The sequence below is a fragment of the Macaca fascicularis genome, chromosome 15, assembly GCF_037993035.2.
Source record: "Macaca fascicularis isolate 582-1 chromosome 15, T2T-MFA8v1.1".
Taxonomy (NCBI): domain Eukaryota; kingdom Metazoa; phylum Chordata; class Mammalia; order Primates; family Cercopithecidae; genus Macaca; species Macaca fascicularis.
The window spans coordinates 93,511,070-93,533,242 of NC_088389.1; the positions used below are offsets into that span (position 1 = coordinate 93,511,070).

At 37.9% G+C, this 22,173-nt stretch overlaps 2 protein-coding genes across 9 annotated transcripts in view; one reads left to right on the forward strand and one right to left on the reverse strand.

Annotated features, from left to right (window-relative positions):
• Positions 1 to 22,173, forward strand: part of PLGRKT (plasminogen receptor with a C-terminal lysine) — a 258,998-nt gene that overhangs the window by 79,101 nt on the left and 157,724 nt on the right. For 3 of the 5 annotated variants that reach the window (XR_012424732.1, XR_012424731.1, XM_045373226.2), the window contains exon 2: positions 20,164 to 20,258. The exons of 1 other annotated variant lie outside the window; for it this stretch is intronic. The gene's annotated coding sequence lies outside the window, so the exon portion shown is untranslated. Of the gene's footprint in view, positions 1 to 14,940; positions 15,139 to 20,163; positions 20,259 to 22,173 lie in introns of all 5 variants that reach the window. One more of the 5 variants, XR_012424730.1, reaches the window with a different exon arrangement.
• Positions 1 to 22,173, reverse strand: part of PDCD1LG2 (programmed cell death 1 ligand 2) — a 60,220-nt gene that overhangs the window by 25,988 nt on the left and 12,059 nt on the right. For all 4 annotated transcript variants that reach the window (XM_045373225.3, XM_045373224.3, XM_005581782.5 and 1 more), the window contains exon 3: positions 9,695 to 10,000. In XM_045373225.3, coding sequence (XP_045229160.2) covers positions 9,695 to 10,000 — 306 coding nt within the window. The remainder of the gene's footprint in view (positions 1 to 9,694; positions 10,001 to 22,173) is intronic.

Here is a 22,173-nt window from a genome sequence, read left to right on the forward strand (position 1 = left end):
AACCCTCAGTTTTCTTGTTTATGAAATGGATACAGCAATACTTATCCTTAACAAGGGTGTTAAATAAATAAATTAGATGTCTAGAACATAACTCAATTAGTGTTAGCAATTATTGCAGGTAACCCTTCTGGTATTTGAAGATAACTGGGAAGACTCCATCTAGTCTTTTCAACCCTAAGTAAAACATGCTTACCTCCTTTAACTGTATCTCACAAGACACAGTCTTCAGACCCATTTCCAGATAGTAGTCTTTGGGTATAGTTTAGTTTTGCCAAGTTCTGTTAAAAGGATACTGTAACACAATCTATATTCTAGGTATTATCTGAGCAGCACAGATATCTAGGGTTTTAATGTAACCTAAGGTCATAAGATCAGTTTTGCTAAATATATGATCTGCTGCTCAGTTAAGTTGGCTATATCCTTACAACCTGAATAACAGACCCCTTAGCACTTGGAGATTGTCTCCAAGTTGACTCAAGACCACAACCAGCCTTCGTTGTCCCTGACTCAACAACTACTAGCTGTTCAGTCTGTTATAGATCTAGTCAGCTATATTATTATCCCACCTTTTACCACCTTATACACAAGGTGTGTGCTTTGTGCGTCCTGGGTCTGTTTGCCTTCAGATCCATCTCTCACTTTTTCTTCTCTGCTCTGTGTTGCAGGAAGACAGATTCCTGTGGCCTGTATAGCCTAGGCACATGACAGCCAATAGGAAGCAGGACAGGAACACTAGAGGGTGGATGGGAGGGAGAAGGGAAAGTATTTCTCCCCCATGCTCTATACTTTTGTGGCCTCCCCAGCAGAAGATGCATCTCTTCCCTGGCTCCAGATACCAATGGACAGGCCCATTGGGTTCCAGTGTCTGTCAAGTGACTTTAATGCCTGGGCTCCATTAACCCTGACTTCCCACTTTTCCCTATAGCCTAGTGGAAGGAGCAGTTTTCTGCTATTGCTAATTTCTGAATTGCTTCCCTGTTCTCTGTTTGGCTTCTCAGTCTCCCTCATTAAAAGAATTACTGTTATCTGCTTTAGATTTCCACAGGTTTGAATGGTTTCTGTTTCCCTGGTTTGTTCTGGCTGTCTGACAGATATGTTACAAGCAATGCTGTAATTTCTGAAATAAAGATGAGCTGTGTACATGGTAGTATCTGTTTTATAGTCATAATGACAGTAAATAAATGGAAAAATGTAGTTTTATATGCCTTGGTCTTAGAGGATCTATGCAAGTTTCTAGTAATCAGTTAAATCTATTAGGACTGCTTTCAATTCATCTGTTAAATTGCCTGAAAAAGAATAGCAGGTTAACAAGTTTGTAATTCCCAGGAGCTTTTCCCCCCTTTGAAATTCAGGGCATTGTTTTCTTTTTAAAAATAATTTTCTTTCTTTATTTTTAAAACATGTATTATTTTACTCCAATGGCTTCCCGCTACTGCAGGCAGAGCTCAGAACATTGTTTTCTTGACTCCGATTTTCTTATGCCCTTCTGCTTCCCCAAGGGAAAAAAAGACACTGAGACTTGACTCTTCTAGCAAATGCTTTCCTTGGGCCTTAGAGGCTTAAACGTGCAGTTGTCTTTTCACTCCTGCCTTGCTTCTCTTTGACTGTTTCCTTCCTCTGCCCTTGTTTTTTTTTCCTTCTTAGGGTGAAGGCCCTTTTAATGGAGGTCATGCTGCCTCCTTCCTGTACTTGCTGAAGTTGAATTCTTGTCATTCTTGGGCCTTTTTTGTTGGTTTGAAGTACTTTTTTTTTTAAATTTATTTTTTATTTCAATAAGTTTTTGGGGAACAGGTGGTGTTTGGTTACATGGATAAGTTTTTTTGTTTGTTTTGTTTTTTTGGAGACGGAGTCTCACTCTGTCGCCCAGGCTGGAGTGCAGTGGTGCGATCTCAGCTCACTCTCAGCTCACTGCAACCTCCGCCTCCTGGGTTCAAGCGATTCTCCTGTCTCAGCCTCCAGAGTAGCTGGGATTACAGGCGTGTGTCACTATGCCTGGCTAATTTTTGTATTATTAGTAGAGATGGGGTTTTACCATGTTGGCCAGGCTGGTCTCAAAATCCTGACATCAGGTGATCCGCCCACCTTGGCCCCCCAAAGTGCTGGCGTTACAGGCGTGAGCCACCGCGCCTGGCCATGGATAAATTCTTTAGTGGTAATTTTTGAGACTTTAGTGCACCCATCACCCAAGCAGTGTGCACCGTACCAAATGTGAACTTTCTTAATCCCTCACCCCCACCCATCCTTTCCTCCAAATCCTGAAAGTCCATTGTATCGTTCTTATGCCTTTGTATCCTAATAGCTTAGCTCGCACTTGTGAGTGAGAACATGCAATGTTTGGTTTTCCATTCCTGAGTTACTTCATTTAGAATAATAGTCTCCAATTCCATCCAGGTTGCTGCAAATGCTATTATTTCATTCCTTTGCATAGCTAAGTAGTATTCCATGGTGTGTGTGTGTGTGTGTGTGTGTGTGTGTGTGTGTATAATATACATATATATGTATGTATAATATATATATACCACATTTTCTTTATCCACTCACTGATTGATGGGCATTTGGGCTGGTTCCATATATTTGCAATTGCTAATTGTGCCACTATAAACATGCATGTACAAGTATCTTTTTTTTATAATTACTTATTTTCCTCTGGGTAGATACCTAGTAGTGGAATTGCTGGATCAAATGGTAGATCTACTTTTAGTTTTTAAAGGAATCGCCACACTGTTTTCCATAGTAGTTGTACTAGTTTACATTCCCACCAACGGTGTAAAAGTGTTCTCTTTTCACCACATCCATGACAACATCTATTATTTTTTGATTATGGCCATTCTTGCAGGAGTAAGGTGGTATCGCAGTGTGGTTTTGATTTGCATTTCCCTGAGAATTAGTGATGCTGAGCATTTTTCCATATGCTTGTTGGTCATTTGTATATCTCCTTTTGCGAATTGTCTATTCATGTCCTCAGCCGATTTTTTGATGGGATTGTTTTTTTTTTTTTTTTTTTTTTTTCTTGCTGATGTATTTGCATACCTTGTAGATTCTGGATATTAGTCCTTTGTCAGATGTATGGATTGTGAACATTTTCCCCCACTCTGTGGGTTGTCTGTTAACTCTGCTGATTATTTCTTTTGCTGTGCAGAAGCTTTTTAGTTTAATTAAGTCCCACTATTTATCTGTCTTTGTTGCATTTGCTTTTGGGTTCTTGGTCACGAAGTCTTTGCCTAAGCTAATGTCTAGAAGGGCTTTTTTGATGTTATCTTCTAGAATCTTTATGGTTTCAGGTCTTAGATTTAAGTCTTTGATCCATCTTGAGTTGATTTTTTTATAAGGTGAGATATGAGGATCTAGTTTATTCTTCTCCATGTGGTTAGCCAATTATCCCAGCACCGTTTGTTGAATAGGGTATCTTTTCCCCACTTCATGTTTTGGTTTGCTTTGTCAAAGATCAGTTGGCTGTAAGTATTTGGCTTTATTTCTAGGTTCTCCATTTTGTTCCATTGGTCTATGTGCCTATTTTTATACTAGTATTATGCTGTTTTGGTGACTATTGTGTTACAGTATGGTTTGAAGTTAGGCAATGTGATGCCTCCACGTTTGTTCTTTTTGCTTAGTCTTTCTTGCTTTGGCTATGTGGGCTCTTTTTTGGTTCCATATGAATTTTAGGATTGTTTTTTCTAGTTTTGTGAAGAATGATGGTAGTATTTTGATGGGGATTGCATTGACTTTGTAGATTGCTTTTGCCAGTATGGTCATTTTCACAATATTGATTCTACGTATTCATGAACATGGGATGTGTTTCCATTTGTTTGTGTTATCTTTGATTTCTTTCAGTAGTGATTTGTAGTTTTCCTTGTAGAGGTCTTTCATGTTCTTGGTTAGGTATATTCCTAAGTATTTTATTTTATTTTTGCAGCTATTGGTTGATGTTGGTGTATAGCAGAGCTACTGATTTGTGTACGTTAATTTTGTATCCTGAAACTTTGCTGAATTTGTTTACCAGTTCTAGGAGCTTTTAAGATGAATCCTTAGGGTTTTCTAGGTATATGATCATATCATCAGCAAACAGCAACAGTTTGACTTCCTCTTTACCAATTTGGATGCCCTTTATTTCTTTCTCTTTGAGTGCTCTGGCCAGGACTTCCAGTACTATGCTGAGTAAAAGTGGTGAAAGTGGGTATTCTTGTGTTGTTCCAATTCTCAGGGAGAATGCTTTCAACTTTTCCCCATTCAGTATAATGTTGGCTGTGGGTTTGTCATAGGTAGCTTTTATTACCTTAAGATATGTTCCTTCTGTGCTGATTTTGCTGAGGGTTTTAATCATAAAGGATGCTAGATTTTGTCAAATGCTTTTTCTGGATCTATTGAGATGATCATGTGATTTTTGTTTTTAATTCTGTTTGTGTGGTGTATCACATTTATTAACTTGTGGATGTTAAACCATCCCTGCATTCCTGGTATAAAACCCACTTGATCATGGTGGATAATCTTTTTGATATGCTGTTAGATTTGGTTAGCTACTATTTTGTTGAGGATTTTTGCATCTATGTTCATCAGGGATACTGGTCTGTAGCTTTCGTTTTTTGTTATGTCCTTTCCTGGTTTTGGTATTAGCGTGCTACTGACTTCATAGAATGATTTAGGGAGGATTCCCTCTTTCTCTATCCTGTGGAATAGTGTCAATAGGTTTGGGACCAATTCTTCTTTGAATGTCTGATAGAATTCAGCTGTGAATCTGTCTGGTCCTGGACTTTTTTTTGTTGACAGTTTTAAAAGTTACCATTCAATCTTGCTGCTTGTTATTGATCTGTTTATAGTTTCTATATCTTCCTGGTTTAATCTAGGAGGGTTGTATATTTCAGGAATGTATCCGTCTCCTCTAGCTTTTCTAGTTTATACATGTAAAGGTATTCATGGTGGCCTTGAATAATCTTTTGTATTTCCGTGATATCAGCAGTAATAGCTCCATTTCGTTTCTAATTGAGATTATTTGGATCTTCTCTCTTCTTTTCTTGGTTATCAATTTTATTTATCTTTTCAAATAAACAGATTTTTGTTTAATTTCTCTTTTGTATTTTTTTGTTTCAATTTCATTTAGTTATGCCCTGATCTTTGTAATTTCTTTTCTTCTGCTGGGTTTGGGTTTGGATTGTTCTTGTTTCTCCAGCTCCAGGAGGTGTGACCTTAGATTGCCTACTTGTGCTCTTTCAGACTTTTTGATGTAGGCATTTAATGCTATGAACGTTTCTCTTAGCACTGCTTTTGCTGTATCCCAGAGTTTTGATAGGTTGTATCACTATTATTGTTCAGTTCAAAGAGTTTTTTATTTCTATCTTGATTTCATTGTTCACCCAGTGATCATTCATTATTTAACATCCATGTATTTTCATGGTTTTGAAGGTTCCTTTTGGAGTTGATTTCCAGTTTTACTCCACTGTGATCTAAGAGAGTACTTGATATAATTTTGATTTTCTTAAATTTACTGAGACTTGTTTTGTGGCCTCTTATATGGTCTATCTTGGAGAATGTTCCATATGCTGATGAATAGAATGTATATTCTGCAATTGTTGAGTAGAATGTTCTGTAAGTATCTGTTAAGTCTATTTGTTGTAGGGCATAGTTTAAATTCATTGTTTCTGGTTTGAAGTACTTCTGTAAGCTTCAGCACATTCCTGGTGTTGGCTCTTCCCATTCTCCTGACCTGCCCAGGCCTTCAGGATGGTTTGGCCCTTGGTGTTCTTGTTTTTAGTGCCTCCTCTGTGACCCTGTCTGGAAACCTTTGCACAGATCAGTTCTCAACCCAGCTCCTCTGAGAGACCCCTGGGTTCCTGGGGCCTCTCTGTTCTTTGGCCATGCTCTCGCCCCTTCCTCAGATGGATTGCCCCCAGTAATGTAGATGCCACCTGGCTTTTCAGAAACCACAGTCCTTTATCACTGTCTCTTCCAGAATCTCCAGTCATTCCACCTCATAATTTTTTCTGTCCTTTTCAAATTAACTCTTTTCACTATATTTGATGTGAATTTCTGCCCAGACGTCAACGAAGGTGCTATAAACAAACCCATTTTCAAGCTTTATGCCATGGATCAGGCATTTTAAGATAAAAACATGTCCTTCTTCTAGTTCTGCTTCATTCATTGGAACCCTCACTGGGGCCCCAGATCTATCTTGCTTCTTATAGAGACCCTGGATCAGGGTAGCCTACTCTTAGTGATGGTCTTCAACTTTTTTATTGTTTCCTCCTAAAATAATTATGATACAGTATGCTCTTCTCACCTATTAAGTTGATTCTTAGAATTTTTCATAGGTTTCTATACTGGAAAAACATATAATGTTCAGCATCTTATGAATTTTTTTAGTAAAACAATTATTTTACTCTTACATATGTATCCAAAGGTATCTAAATATAAAATAAATTATCTTTTATATACAACATCATCCTTGAAAAATACATACAAATATTTAACAACAAATAGCTAGAAGGAGGACATGGAATGTTCTCAACACAAAGAAATGATAAATATTTGAGATGATGAATATGCTAATTACCCCAATCTGATCACTATCCATTGTAAGTATTGAAACATCACTAGGTACCCCATAAATATGTACAATTATTGTCAATTTAAAAAAAGATAAAATACATTTCACATATACCCAAAAAAATGGTCTCAAAAGAAGGTGCACATAACTTCAGATTTTTTTCTACTGTATGTCTGTTATTGCTTGTAATCATCTTTTCACAATAAACTTAGTTAATGTGTCAATTTCTAAAATATATGTACATAATACAATATAGTTTCCACAAGAAAAAAAATGCATCTAAAACAATATTACATATTTTAAATAAGCTCTTACAAACAAAAGAATATGTATGAAACATGCTGGAATAATTTCCTGTGTTAAAAAAGGGGAATGAGACTGGAAAATGTGGAAAAAAAGAGAGTAAATAAATAAGACGAATAAGAGAGGCTTTTTAAGGTAAGGAACTTAATGAATTCAATTCCCTCTAAGTAAAAATAAATAAATTATTAAATGAAAAAATTCTTCTCTAACTGTCTAAATTGTTTCTTTTCATTCATTGAACCTTACTTCCAATTTCACCTTCCCTACAGAATTTTGTCTTAATGTAACAAATTTTTGTTTGACAGATTTTGCATTAATTATTGTTATATGTCTTTACAACAACAAAATATTTATAGTTATTGAAATTAAAACTTTTCTCTTGTGACTATGAAGCATTAAGTGTTCAAGGTTTTCTGCATTGAGATCTAATTTCTATTATTATTAACACATATTTGGTCAAAATGTAAAATGTTATGAATATTGATAATTATTAAACATGAAAGATGAAAATTTATTGGAAATGTGTCTCTTAATAAGATGGATATGGCTGTCTTTTTCAAATTATTCATGAATCTGAAGAAGCATATGACATGGTTGGAATGATTCTATATAATAGAATTCAGCATCAATTCTATTTCTATTTTTCATTTTTTTGTAGCTTATAAGGGCTAAGGAATCTTGTTTATATGAGTAAATCAATGGGAATGGTAGCAGTTTTGTTATAGCAATGTCATTTCATTCTTTGACCTGGTTTACATGGCAAAAATTACTCATTTTTGATTATCAGCTATTAACTTTATAAGAGCCTCCTTCAATGTTGTTGAAAGCAGAAAATTTGATACCACATTATTTGCAAAAGGATTTTTAGTCATAACAGTTCCATCAGGTGTCAATGTTCCCAATCATTCTTTTGTTTAACACTATAGAGGGTTTTACACCCCGGGACAATGGACTGTATAAATGATGAGTGAGTGGTAGGCTTACAAGAGGAACTATTTCAGGGGAATTCCAAGAGCCTTGCCTGGCGTGCACATTCTCAGGCTCATCAATTTTGGGAAGGAGTATTTGGGGAACATGAGGATCTGGAAACTCACTTCCTAAAACTGCCTGTGCCCATACATCCCTTGAAAAGTCTTTGTAATCCCCAAATATCCCAGTTTGATGACCAACACTATAAGGAACAAATCTCTCCACAACTGAGAAATCCCTGGTCTAGGTAAGGAGTAGGCAGGGTGCCTCCCCAGGAATGAGAAACAGTCCTCAGCTTGAGAGAATGGGCAGAAGGCCTGGCCCATTAATACAGTGTTCAGATAGAGATCAATAAACACAGAGGTGGTGATTTAGGGTTGCAGACATTTGAGTACATCAAGGCATCCTGAGAATGTACAGCCTTACATTAAGGGAACTCAGACTAACTTCAGTATTCTAGAGTTCCTCTTAGCTGCTGCCTGGATGTAGGAAATGTAATAAAGATAGAAAACAGTTATATCTAGGCTAATGGCTTTCCTGGTGACTCACTGATGGTTGAGGTGTGAGGAGGTCACTGTCCCTGTAACAACTGAGGGTCTTTTAACCACCTCTGTGGACCCTTATTATATGCCAGGTACCATGCTCAGTTCTTTATGTTCATTATCTCTCTCAATGTTGACAAAAATCCTGTGTGGTTGGTACTACTATTGTTCTTCTTCTACAAATAAGCAAAATGTGAGGTTATGAAAGGCAAAATAACCTGCCCAAGGACAAGGATGAACACAAATTCATCCGTATGTCCAGTCCCTCTAGTTTGTCCTTCTTTGTACCAGATCATAAAGTCACACACTTCTGCCAAGGTTAATGGTTTTTTGGGGCCAAAACCCACAGACCCTCTAGAAGACAGTATAGACCATCTGAGGTCCAATGCGTGTGAGGGGAGAGGCCAGAGAAATATTGGCATCGTGTATCTCAGAGCACTCAAGCCCGGAGACCATAAGCCAATGAACAAGCAAAATCCATTTTTTATAGTTGTCATATGTCTTTCCCCAAATCACCTTTTCTAGAACAAACAAGAGTGTGAAGATTCTCTCTATATTTAGGGTTTTGACTTGTACTGGGGTGCAGAGGTACCTGAATCCAGAGGAACAGGGACAGCTATAGACTTCATGGGACTCTCTTGGGCTACCCACTTCCCTTTACTGGATCTCAGCTACTTCATCTGCAATAAATAGGGCTTGCATTTGAGCAGTGTTTTCCAAACTTGTAACTTTTTTATGATCCAAAGTAAGAAAAAAAATTTTATACCATGACCTAACACACACACACACACCTCCCTGAGAAATTAGTTTTACAGTACTCAGTACTACTCTGGGATGTCTTCTGATCTACTCTATCTATTCTCTTCTATTCATTATTTTTTAAAGGGTGGGAAACATGCATCTGGTTGCTACTCACTAAATTGATATTTTAATTCACTAATGGGTAGCAAACCATGGTTTTAAAAACTCTGGATTCAGGGTATAAACTATTGAAAAAGAGTACCTTAATAATCAAGTCAGGGATGTTCCATGGGAGAACTGTGAATTAGGCAAAGCTTATTTTTCAAACCCTCCCACATTTCAAGGACTAATTTTCCTGGCTTCCTCCAGTCCCATTTTATTCCTATAGCTCCTACCTCCTTTCACTTGTACTTCAGCTGCTTTGTACTCAGATGTCAAAAATTATTTCCAAGCAGATGCTTTCGTTTTCTCTGAAATAGCTCTGTCTCCTTAAAAGCAGCCTTCTTGTTTTTGCTTGAGCTACCTTTAATGGGTTTCTGTGACTTGCAGGTCCTCTGTTGGAGAGATGCTTCCATGGATTCTAGTCCTTGACACCACTCACCTTTGACTTTCAGAGTCAGGTACTTGTAGTCCCAGGCAACCCCATAGATGATTATGCATTGGTACTGTCCTTCGTCCCTCACTTGGACTTGAGGTATGTGGAACAAGGCCTTCCCTAGGGACAGCTGCTCCTCCAGCAAAGTGGCTCTTTCACGGTGTGGGGATGTATCATTTTCCACCTTTTGCAAACTGGCTGTTATTGCTCCAAGGTTCACATGACTTCCAGTGTCAAAGTTGCATTCCAGGGTCGCATTGCTGCCATGCTCTATTATGTACAGTTCCTTAGGGACTGTCACCGTGAATAAAGCTGAAAAGAAAACAAGATATTTTGCCATTGTCTGCCTTTACTTTACATTCCAGTTCTTACAAAGTGTGACCTGAGACCCATCTCACCCCCATTTTCCAAAAGGCACCTGTCATTATCTCGACATTCCCTTGGCGAATCCTTTCTCTCCTTTGCCCCATCCATCTGGGCAAGAGTGGGATTCTTGACCCGCTGATCTGAGGTAGCTCTCTCCTCCAAACATTCCCTCCTGGGCAGCTGACTGCCCTTTGCTCCTCTCTGGGCACCCCAGCAAGAGCTTCTGGTGGACAACACTGCTTGCTCTCAGACGCCTCTCCCACCTCCAGTCCCTGACCCCCTGAGCCCTACGGTCATTCCAGGTCGTATGTCATATAAGAACAAAATGCTTCCTTACGACTTCCCTACCATCAAGCTCTGAGCTCATGTTACTTAAATACCTTCACATCCTATTCTCCAGGTTCATTTTCCTCAATCCATATTGATTAATTTATATATTTTCCTGCCAAATATCACTTCCTCTCACCAGTGGTGGTGATAATAACTATTACTTGTTGAGTTCTTACAATTATCAGACACTCTGCTAACACATTGTCTCACTGAGTCTTCCTAGAAGCCAGCAAGGTAGGTAATAATATTCTATCCTTTTTGTTTTTCAGAAAACAAAAATGAGGCACAAAAAGGTTAAGTAACTTGCCTAAGATTGCACAGCCAGAATCAGATCAGGTATTTCTAACCACCACATCATACAAGCCCACTGTAGATGCTTTCTATTTTCTAACAATAAAGGGAAAGGAAAAATGGAACTGATATTTAATGTATACCTAGTATGTACCACGCCAGGCACTGTAGTAGGAACTTTTAACTATATTGTTTAATACTGAAAACATGACCATGAAACATGTTTTGTCATTATGGTTATATAGTTGAGGAAACTGGCTCCAAGCAGTTCACTTCAGGACATGCATTAGTAAATTTAAAATCCAGAGCCAGTCAGATGTTTGACTTCAAAATCCGTAGTTTCCACTCAGTGTTAACCAAAATGTGAGGGACACGCCACTAGAAGTATGTAAAATGATTTTAGTTGAGGCAGAATCAAAGCCTAAAGGGAGTTAAATTATTCAGAGAGGAATTTGTTCCCTTTTCAATTATATTTCCTTCAATTGTATATAATTTGCAACTAGACTTCCATACTTCCATACATACCTCTAACACTGGCTATTTTTCCTTTTAATCAAATAGGAATCTTCCAGGCAGATAACAGTATCTGGGTAGGATTTGATAACACTGCTTTATTTTCATTGCGTTTATTTTTCTTCCTATTCTCTATTTACCAGTGCAAATGATACTTGTTTTTTATCTACCACAGGGGTATATGGTTTTATTTTTTAAAAGTTGAATTGATCTAAATAGTTCTATAAAAATGCATAAGGAGTGGCCAAACTAGTAAAGGTAGTGTTTACATCAATAAAGTGTGAAAAATGACAAAATTAGGCTGCTTCCATCATTAATGAATGGGTATTCATTGTGATGGAGATATAGGAAAATCTTGAAGTAGTTTTGGAATAATCACAGAAGATTAGATCAAATTATGTTCAGTAGAGCTTCATTCGTTCATTCAATCAAATCATTCATTCAACAAATATTTGGGGACTTCCTCTAAGCATTAGCTATTCAAGAAGTTGTTTCAGTATAAAATGTGATATGCAAGAGCATAGGATATAGTGACAGGTGAGCCTGGGTTCAAATGCTGACTATCAGAATTAGGAGTCCTTTGACTGTGAGTCCATCCTTTAATCTCTGTGAGCTTCAGCCTCCTTATCTATAAAATGAGGTTGGACTCTACCTCTCAGTATTATGGTGGAGGCTGGACGAGGTGTTACATGTGAAGTGCCTAGATCTGTCAGGCAGTAAGCACTCAGCAAATGTTCGTTTCTTTCTTTCGTATCTTTAATTCTTGGGAAAGTGGTAATTCATATGTGGAATGCATGGTCAATCTTTATCCTCCAGGATATTTTACTAACCAGGACAGTCCATTCTCTGATCAGATTTCACAGTATAAGTAACTTTTGGGTTTTCTGCTGCTTGAATGATTCCCATTGCAGTTGTCCTCTGATTCAAGTTTTTCTTCCCACTATCCTGCAAATCTTTGAAGGCAAAGACCAGGCTGAGTTTGCTTTGATATATCCAGTATGTAGTACATACCAAGTTCTAGTTAAGAGCTTGGCAAATAAATGACATAAAGAGAGAGAGGGAGAAAGAAAGGATGACCCTGGTTATATATTCACCTCTGCTTTCCTTTAATCAAACTGCAACTTGCCTGTGATCACACAAATTGACCTTCTTAATTGCCACACAGCACACTTGATAGTGATATCCACAAACCTGAGATTTATTTCAAATGACCAACATTTACAGCTTGCCTCTATTCCCTGTTTTAACTATGGCTAGAACATTAATGTGCCTTTCTACAGAGAGGAGTTTATGTGTGCCCAGCATTCTTTTGTGCAGGAGGGGCACAGGGGCAGGGCTATAAGGTGAGTGTATGTGTGTACAACAGTGCTAATCATATCTGCACTTGCTGTGCCAGGTTGCAAAGAACCTGAAATAATGCATGTAAAAAGAGATTTCCTGTATGATTCTTTTATTCCACTGCACACTTGGAATAGCTCTCACCTTGGAATCTCTGTAATGGGACCCTCTTCAGGGCAGATCCCTTTATGATGGAAGCCATCCTTAAATACTTGAGTTGTTAAGTCCCTTATAAACATGCAGAGCCACCTGATATCAAATCCGATCTGTCCTTGAAGAATAATATTCAACTATTCATCAAATATGTAGTAATCATATGCCAAGTTCAAGAATTACCTACTACTTTTACTTTTCTATAATTCTTCTCTTGTTTAATTACATATGACACATAGGAAACAGGGAAGAAAATGGGACTTACAAGGAAGGTTAGTTGCTGAGTCTGCGTAAAAACAAGAATTAAATAGATGACTTTGGGTAGAGACTCTGTTGAATCTATTTAGCAAATTTATTTACTGCACTATGCTTTCATTTCATGAGAAAGGGAACGCCTATAACTTCCTCTGGAACTCCCCTTAGTTTACAGCAGAACTCCCCTCTTTACTGCCTGGGCCTTTGATAAAAGTCCATTTTCTTCCTGTTTTTCCTGTCTGCTTTGTAAGAATATGTGCCAGGAGTGATAGGCATAACGTATGCTCCTTTTCAGACAGGCGACATTTTTCAGCTAATATTTACAAGAGAAAACAGCAATTAGCAAACATGAATCATGTGTCTGAATAGCTCAGAATACCTAGAAGATTAATTGTTATTTGGTCTAATTTTGCCCCAAGTAAAGTTTCTAAGACGTGCAAATTTTGAGCTTGATTACTCCATACAAAATAAGGGGTTTAGGAAATGCAATACATTTTTGAAATCCTGAAACATTCTTGCTTATTGTAAGTTACAGAGTCAATCAAAACACTGTTGGAAACAATTCTATGAAGAGGTTTTTTTCTCAAGCCCAGCTACAAATAAGATTCATTAAGCAGAGGGCCTCAATCTTGGCTAACATTGGAATCACCTGGGAGGCTTTTAAAACACACTAATGTCCAGACACTACTTTGGATCTGTTAAAATTAAATTATTTTGGGGATGAGGTCAGCATCATTAAAAATTTTCTTTTCCTGGGAGCTTCTCATGTGCAGACAGTATTGGGAACCATTAGTTACACAAATTAACATTTGCACTTGCAAACATCTTTTACCACCTTGCCCTTCAAAGTGTTGTCCTCAGCTTCACCTGGAAGCTAGGTAGAAGTGTAGAATTTCAGGCATACCCCAGACCTAGAGAATCAGGATCTGCATTTAACAAGGTCACCGTGATGTGCATGCATATTAATGTTCGAGAAGTAGAGTTATAACATTGGTCTGCATTTGGGAAGTAGAGTAATAGTTGATATTTCTTAAATGCAGTAAGTCAGACACTGGGCTAGCCCATCATTTCATTTCATGCTCCCAACAACTCTGCAAGGTAGATGTTGCTATCCACATTTTACAGATGGGGAAACTGAGGCTTAAAGAAGTGCTGTAACTTGCCCAAGGTCAAAGAATGGTAGCTCATGGAACCAGAATTCAAATTCATCTCTGTGTCTTCAATGCATATTTATTTCTGTGCTACCAATGACTGCAGTTATGACTATGTATCCACTGGCATGTGTACACTACATCCATGAGTGAGGTGTTTTTTTTTTGTTTTTGTTTTGTTTTGTTTGCTATATGTTAAGGAAAAGATGTTTGGTTTTCTATTTTACATGCCACATGGTTATTAAATTAAGCTTCAATCTAGCATTGAGCTCCTGAAGGTATTAGACAAAGGACAAAACTGGAAGGTTTCCACAGCTACAAAATTAAGCAGACAACACAGGCTTTCCATTCATTTGGGGCCCTTAACTAAACTAAAGGGCAAAACACTTGGCAAAAGCATGAAAAATTTATACATGCAGGTCCTTTTGCTAGATTAGAACACTTAACTTGATGCATTTCAAAAATTCTTGAGGGAGCTTTGCATTTTATTGCAACCAGGCATCAATGGTAGTCAGCACCTGTCACATCTTCAGGAAACTTTCACACAATAAATCGTTTGCATTGCCCAAGACAGCTTCCTCTTTAAGCTAAGTTTATATTTTATCCCCCACATTTAACAACAGAAGTGTAAGTTTTTTCAGACTTGCCACATAATGTACTTGAGAAGTACGGGTGGGGTGGGAGGTGCTTTACATAGCCACATTCTTCAGAAAACTCTGAAGTTCCTGGTTTAGGACAAAATTCTGCTCTATGCACCTGACTCATGTTCTGCTCAGTGTAGGAGGACTGCATGGAGACACGTTTTAGCATAGAAATCCTTTCCTCAACCTAATTCTTCTCCTTTGTATATCTCAGCAGTCAGCAGAAGTAGTTTTGGATCTAAAAATAGGCCAAGTGGAGTAACCCAGGCTGAGGTCTGTGCCCCAGAATGACCTCAGACATCACCATGGTCATTGTGGTCCCCCTGGTTTTCGTCTACCTCTGGAGTATGAAGAGAGAAGAAAAACATCAATGAAAAAAGAAAGACCAGTCTTTCCTCTAAGACATGACAAGGTATAAAAAATATTTCTGGGTTATAAGATGTCCTTAGATTTTTAAATAAAAATGTAAGAAAAAAACAAATATCAGTGTGATATTTGCAAAAGGATATACACATAGGTCAATGGAATAGAAAGTCCAGAAATAGACCCACATAAATATGACTAATTGATTCTGATGAAGATTCAAAGGCTATTGAATGGGGAAAGGATGGGTTTTTTTGACAAATGGGGCTGGAACAACTGAACATCTACATGTAAAACTAAAATGAGCTTAACCTATACATCCCACTTTATATAAAAATTAAAATGGATTATAAACCTTACATATAGAATATACAATTACAAAATGTGTAGAAGAAAACGTAGAAGACAATTCTTTACATCTTGGGTTATGCAAAGAGTTTTTGGATGTGATACCAAGAGCATGATCCATAAAAGAAAAATTGATAAATCAAACTTCATCAAAATTAAAATCTTTGCTCTGCAAAAGCACAGTTAAGAAAATGAAAAGACAAGCTACAGACTTCAGAAGAATATTTGAAAATCAATATCTGATAAATAATTTGTGTCTGGAATAAAGAACTCTTAAGGTTGGGGCAGTGGCTCACACCTGTAATCCCAGCACTTTGGGAGGCCAAGGTGGGTGGGCCACTTGAGGTCAGGGGTTTGAGACAGCCTGGCCAACATGGTGAAACTCCAACTCTACTGAAAATACAAACATTAGCCAAGCATGGTGGTACATGCCTGTAATTGCAGCCACTCAAGAAGCTGAGGCTGGAGAATCGCTTGAACTTGGGAGGCAGAGGCTGTAGTGAGCCAGGACACTGAACTCCAACCTGGGCAACAGAGCAAGACTGCGTCTCAAAAAAAAAAAAAAAAAAAGAGAACTTTTAAAACCTTACAATAAGAAAATAAACAACAATTAAACAATTGTTTAATTCCTTAGTATACAATTATAAAGGGTGAAATGATTTGAATGTCACCAAAGAAGATATACAATAAGTACATAAAAACTTAACTAAGGCCAGGTTCAGTGGCATATGCCTGTAATCCCAGCACTTTGGGAGGCTGAGGCAAGAGGATCACTTGAGTCCAGGAGTTTGAGACTGGCCTGGGAAACACAAGGAGATCCCATCTCTACAAAATTAAAAAAAAAAAAATTAGCCAGGCATGGTGGCATGGCCTGTAGTCTCAGCTACTACAGAGGCTGAGGTGGGAGAATCGCTTGAGCCTGAGAGGTTGAGGCTGCAGTGAGCTACGATTGTACCACTGCATTCCAATCTTGGCAACAGAGTGATACCCTGTCTCAAAAAAAGAAAAAAAAATATGTGTGTGTGTGTGTATACACACACACATATATAAAATAAAATATGTATACTATATAAGATTATATATAAAATAATATATAAATAAATGTATACTTAATATCATTAGTCATTAGGAAAATGCAAATTAGAACCACTTCTACAAACCTATTAGAATGACTTAAGAGCGGGGTGTGGTAGCTCATGCCTGTAATCCCAGCACTTTGGGAGGCCAAGGTGGGTGGATCACCTGAGGTCAGGAGTTCAAGACCAGCCTGGTCAATATGGCAAAACCCTGTCTCTACTAAAAATACAAAAAACTAGCAGGGCGTGGTTGTGGATGCCTGTAATCCCAGCTACTTGGGAGGCTGAGGCAGGAGAATTGCCTGAACCCGGGAGGTGGAGGTTGCAGTAAGGCAAGATCATGGCATTGCACTCCAGCCTGGGTGACAGAGCAAGACTCTGTCTCAAAATAAATAAATAAATAAATAAATAAATAAATAAATAAATAAATAAATAAAAGAAAAGAAAAAATAGAAAAGAATACCAGTGCTGGCAAGAATGAGGAACAATTAGAACTCTCATACACTTGCTGGTGGGAATGCAATAATGCTACAGCCACTATGGAAAGGTTTGGCAGTTTCTTATAATAAACCATACACTTACCACATGACCTAGCAATCCCACTTCTAGGTATTTATCCAAGTAAAATGAAAACCTAGGTTCACACAAAAAACCTATATGCAAATATTTATAATAACTTTATTTGTAATCACCCAAAATGGGAAATACCCAAATGTTCCCCAACTGGGGAATTTATAAACAAAATATAGTATACATACAATAGAATATACTCAACAGCAAAAAGGTATAAATTGTTGATTCACACAATATGAATGAATTTCAAATGCTTTATGTTAAGTGAAAGAAGCCAGATACAAAAGGATATCTAATGAATTATTACATTTATATGACATTCTGGAAAAGTCAAAACTATAAGGACAGAAAATAGATCAGTAGGTGTCTGGACTTAAGACTTGGGAGAAGCTTTTTGTTTGTTTGTTTGGCAAGGGATGGAACTGTCCTGGATGTTCACTGTGGTGGTGGTAGTTATATGACTAAGGATTTGTTAAAATTAATAAGATGTTTTTTTAAAAAATAAATGTTATGGTATGTAAATTTAAACATACATATGTAAGTACATCCATATATACCTCCTTTAAAAATGATATAAAATGTTTTACCCTAATTTTTCACTTCAAACTTTATTTTATAGATAACATAGTAGAGCATCCAAAGAGCATACAAGTAAGGAAAGAATTAATGATTAATGGTTTGTTTTTGAGTTTTATTCAGAGGCAACTTTCATCATAGTCTTTGGGAGGCACACACTTTTTTCAAGCATTAATCTAGCAGAAGAAAATGGAAATAATTATAATGTCTACCAATAGGGAACTGGTTAAATAAATTACAGCATGTCCAAAAAAATACATAAATCTACTTAAAAATGAGGGATGTCTATATTTACTGATTTGGAAACTATAAAGAACATACGTTTATTGAATGCTTACTAAAACTTCTTTTAGTCCTCTTCAGTAATTTCTTTCATGAAAAAATAAAGGGCAATCTGAGAGTGGTGGCTCACACCTGTGATCTCAGTGTTTTGGGAGGCTAGGGCAGGAGGATTGCTTGAGACGAGCAGTTTGAGGCCAGCCTATGTAACATAGCAAGACCCCATCACTAAAAATATTTTAAAAATTAGCCAGACAGGGTGGTACATGCCTGTAGTCCTAGCTACTCAGGAGACTGAGGCAGGAGAATCGCTTGATCCTGGGAGTTAGAGGCTGCGGTGAGCTGTGGTTGGGCCACTGTACGCCAGCATGGATGACAGAGCAAGACACTGTCCCTAAAAAGTTTTGTTTTAATTTAAAAAAGGTAAAAATAAAGAGCATATTGGATAGCGCTATGAAGAGTATTTGCAAAGGAGGTTTTACTGGGCTGGGGTAGGTGAAGCATTTCTGGGGAACTGGCAAAATTCTCCTTCTTAACCTAGGTGGTGGTTACAAAACTAATCACCTTATAGTAATGTTAAACTTTATAGTCGTTTTATGTGGTTTTCTCTGTGATATATTTTACCACAGAAAGCTTTAAATAAATTTTCAAAATATATTTAATTAAGTAAAATGAACATCTGTGAACCTACCACCTACCTTAAGAACTAGCACATTACTAACGATGTATATCTACTGCCTGTACCAGAGGTAATTGGCATCCTGAATATTGGGCTTATCAATCTCTTCTTTACTTTTGTGTTTTTTGAGACGGAGTCTCACTCTGTCGCCCAGGCTGGAATGCAGTGGCGCAATCTTGGCTCACCACCACCTCCGACTCCCTGGTTCAAGGGATTCTCCTGCCTCAGCCTCCCGAGTAGCTGGGATTACAGGCATGTGCCACTACGCCCAGCTAATTGTTGTATTTTTTGTAGAGATGAGGTTTCACCATGCGGGCCAGGATGGTCTCGGTCTCCTGACCTCGTGATCTGCCCGCCTCAGCCTCCCAAAGTGCTGGGATTACAGGCGTGAGCCTCCACACCCGGCCTCTTCTTTACTTTTTAAGCTTTATCTTCTATATATAAGGTATGCTTAAGCAATATATTTATTTATGAAAAGGATGCTGTGCTATATGTTATCTTCTGGGCTTAATTTTTATTTATTTAGTTTTTTACTCAACATTATGCTCTAAGATTCATAGATGTAGTCACATGTTTTTGTAATTTACATGCTATATAATAAATGTAATCATATTTTTTGTAATTAATTTTTTGTAATTAATTTATTCACATGCTATGTATTACATATATAATATATATATATTCTGTAAATATACCATGATTTCTATATCCATTCTCCAGTTGAAGTTTTTCTAGACCTACTCCTAGAATCAAATTCTCCAGGGCACTTGGGTTGTTTTTATTTATTTGTAATGTCTGAGAATACCAACATAAGTGTTTTTTTTGTTTGTTTGTTTTTTTAACGGAATCTCACTCTGTCACCCAGGCTGGAGTACAGTGGCGTGATCTTAGCTCACTGCAACCTCTGCCTCCCAGGTTCGAGCGATTTTTCTGCTTCAGCTGAGTAGCTCGGATTACAGGTGGCTGCCACCATGCCCGGCTAATTTTTTTTTAAATTTTTAGTAGAGAGGGGTTTCACCATGTTGGCCAGGCTGGTCTCAAACTCCTGATCTGAGGTGATCCACCTGCCTTGGCCTCCCAAAGTGCTGGGATTATAGGCGTGAGTCACTGTGCCTGGCCAGGTGTTATTTTTAAAATTTAAAAATAGAAAAGAAATGGGCACCGATAGGGTACTAAGCATCATATTGATTCAATTCATGTATCTTCTTTTCTTTTCAATGAAGCATGCAGGTCTGGGGCTGTACAAGGAGCAAGGAAGAAAATGTAATCCTCTGTCTGTCTGGCCAGCCTGATAGCTGTAGCTCCCTCTCAGGCACTGGGTGTTGCAGTCTGATTACTCTCATATTTTTATATGAGAAATTTCTTGTATTTTTAAAATTATATTTTATTATACAAATAATACCTAATACATGCTTCTTGTAAAAAAAAAAAAAAAACAACAAAACCTGAATATACATAATAGATAAGATCCAGACCTCCTCCCCAGCAGTAAACACTAATTATTTCTCAGATTCTTTAGTTTTTTTGTTGTTTTCTTTTTCAGGTACCCTCTTCTGAAATCAAAACTCTTTAATTAAAGAGACATGAAATGACAAGATTTTTAAAAAAATATCATGAGGAGAAGGCATTCTAATTTAGGTAGGTATTTAATATTTGTTTGAACTGATGTTATCTGCATAGTGGAAAGCAGAGAAGAATTCCAAATTTGTGAAGAAAGTGAGAAAGTGCTACATTTTTACTTTCCTTTCAGTTAATTCAGCAACACAATTCATTACACATATTTTTGATTCTGTGAATGTCCAGAATAAACATTCAATACATATCCATGTTCAGACTTCAGTGCAAAAACCGATTCCAAAGTTGGAAGATTTATGGATTGTCTGCCATTTTTGATTACCATCATCATGGTAGCACAGTAGGGTAGAAAGGACATTAGCTTTGTGGAAATCTTGCCTGTGTCACCTAATAACTATGTAATCTTGGGGAAATTAAGTACCTTTTCTGAGTTCTAGTTCCCTCACCTGCAAAATGATCGTTGTGAAGATTAAATGAACTATACCATATGTAAATTTTCTAGCACGGTATCTGGCATTTAGTGAATTCTCAATAAATGTAAATGCTCTTCCTTTTGCCCATTAGTATACCTAACTGGGAGCTAGCGCCTATCTTCATTGTCTTGTGCTAATTATCTTAGAAGAAAAGATCCTTCCTCCGTAGAAAGAGCCAATGAGGACTAAAAAATATTGCTCCTTGTCACCCTAGCTCACTCCTTTCCTAAGAGAGAAGGCAAAAAACAAAGACAGAAAACCCAGGATCTCAATGTTTTTAAGGACAAACCCACAGAGGTTACACGTTCCCCAAGTTTTTTCCTGAAGCCCCCAGTCCTGCCACAGGATGGGGAACTGCAGTGTCTTTTGGCCCTCATTTCCCTTATCACTCTACAGAAACTTGAAGCTGTTTTGTAGCATGGAAGTATTTGCCCCTTTTGCTTGTCTCTAAAATTCCTGCCAGGCAGGGTTCCTTGCAAAGAAAACATGAAAAGTTCCTTTAGCTGGCCCTGCAGGCAGGAGCAGAGTAGAAGTAAGCAGAATATCTCAGGGTCTTCCTTTGAGGAGGGCCCCAAGTGCATGTCTCTAGTACCAGACCAGGCTGGGCAGCTCAAGGGAGTGAGAGGAATGTGACTGAGTAAAGAGTGATCTGGAACAAGTCAGTAGGGAGGAGAAAGCTCTTCGAAAGGTTATCAAGTGCCACGGGAGCCATTATTTCTCAATCATGAGCAGAAAGATGATTTCCCATGAGGCTGGGGCTACTATCTTGAGGACTTAATCCTCTGTCCCCACCTCTGTCTCACTCTCTTACCTCTTGGTGTTCATCCAAAATAGTACACTCATGGTCCTAACTACACCCTCGAATGGTCTGAACTACCTTCCCCAGGAGAACAACCAACTGTGAAACTGCTTTTCTTCCTGCTCACCCTCATCCTCCAATAGAAGTCCTTTCTTCAAGTTCAAAGGGATAGCCTTAAGGTTCATTGTTCATTTGGGTTTTAGGAAGACTCAGTAAACCACATTAAGGTATGAACGACCAGTGGCTGCTACTGTTGCTTTTCAAAAGAGAAACTCACAAAAACAACTAATAATATGCAGAATGTCTTCAAGACATTATCTTTAGAGTAACAGTGTCCCCTGGCCATTGTCTTCTTACTCTCCCTGCCAGAAAGGAAGGGGACAGCCACTTGGCATCTCACCTTTAAGGGAACTCAACCCCTGCCCTCTTGTATTAGTTTAGATTTACACGGTCTGAATGATCCTGTCTTCTTGTCATTACCCTCACTGGATAGTGGGGATATATGGAGCAATATTCTCAGTCCTCGTTTCTGTCAGATAGGGACATTGGCATATATAAGCCACTTTGGGGACTCTTCTTTTTGTGGTGCTTGGAATAGCCCAGAAATTATATTTCCTCTCAAAGAAAGCCCTCAGCTTGAGGACCACATTCTCATTTTTGGCTTTGGCTAGGGGCCACCACCTGCTCTTCTTTCTTAAGCCTCTCC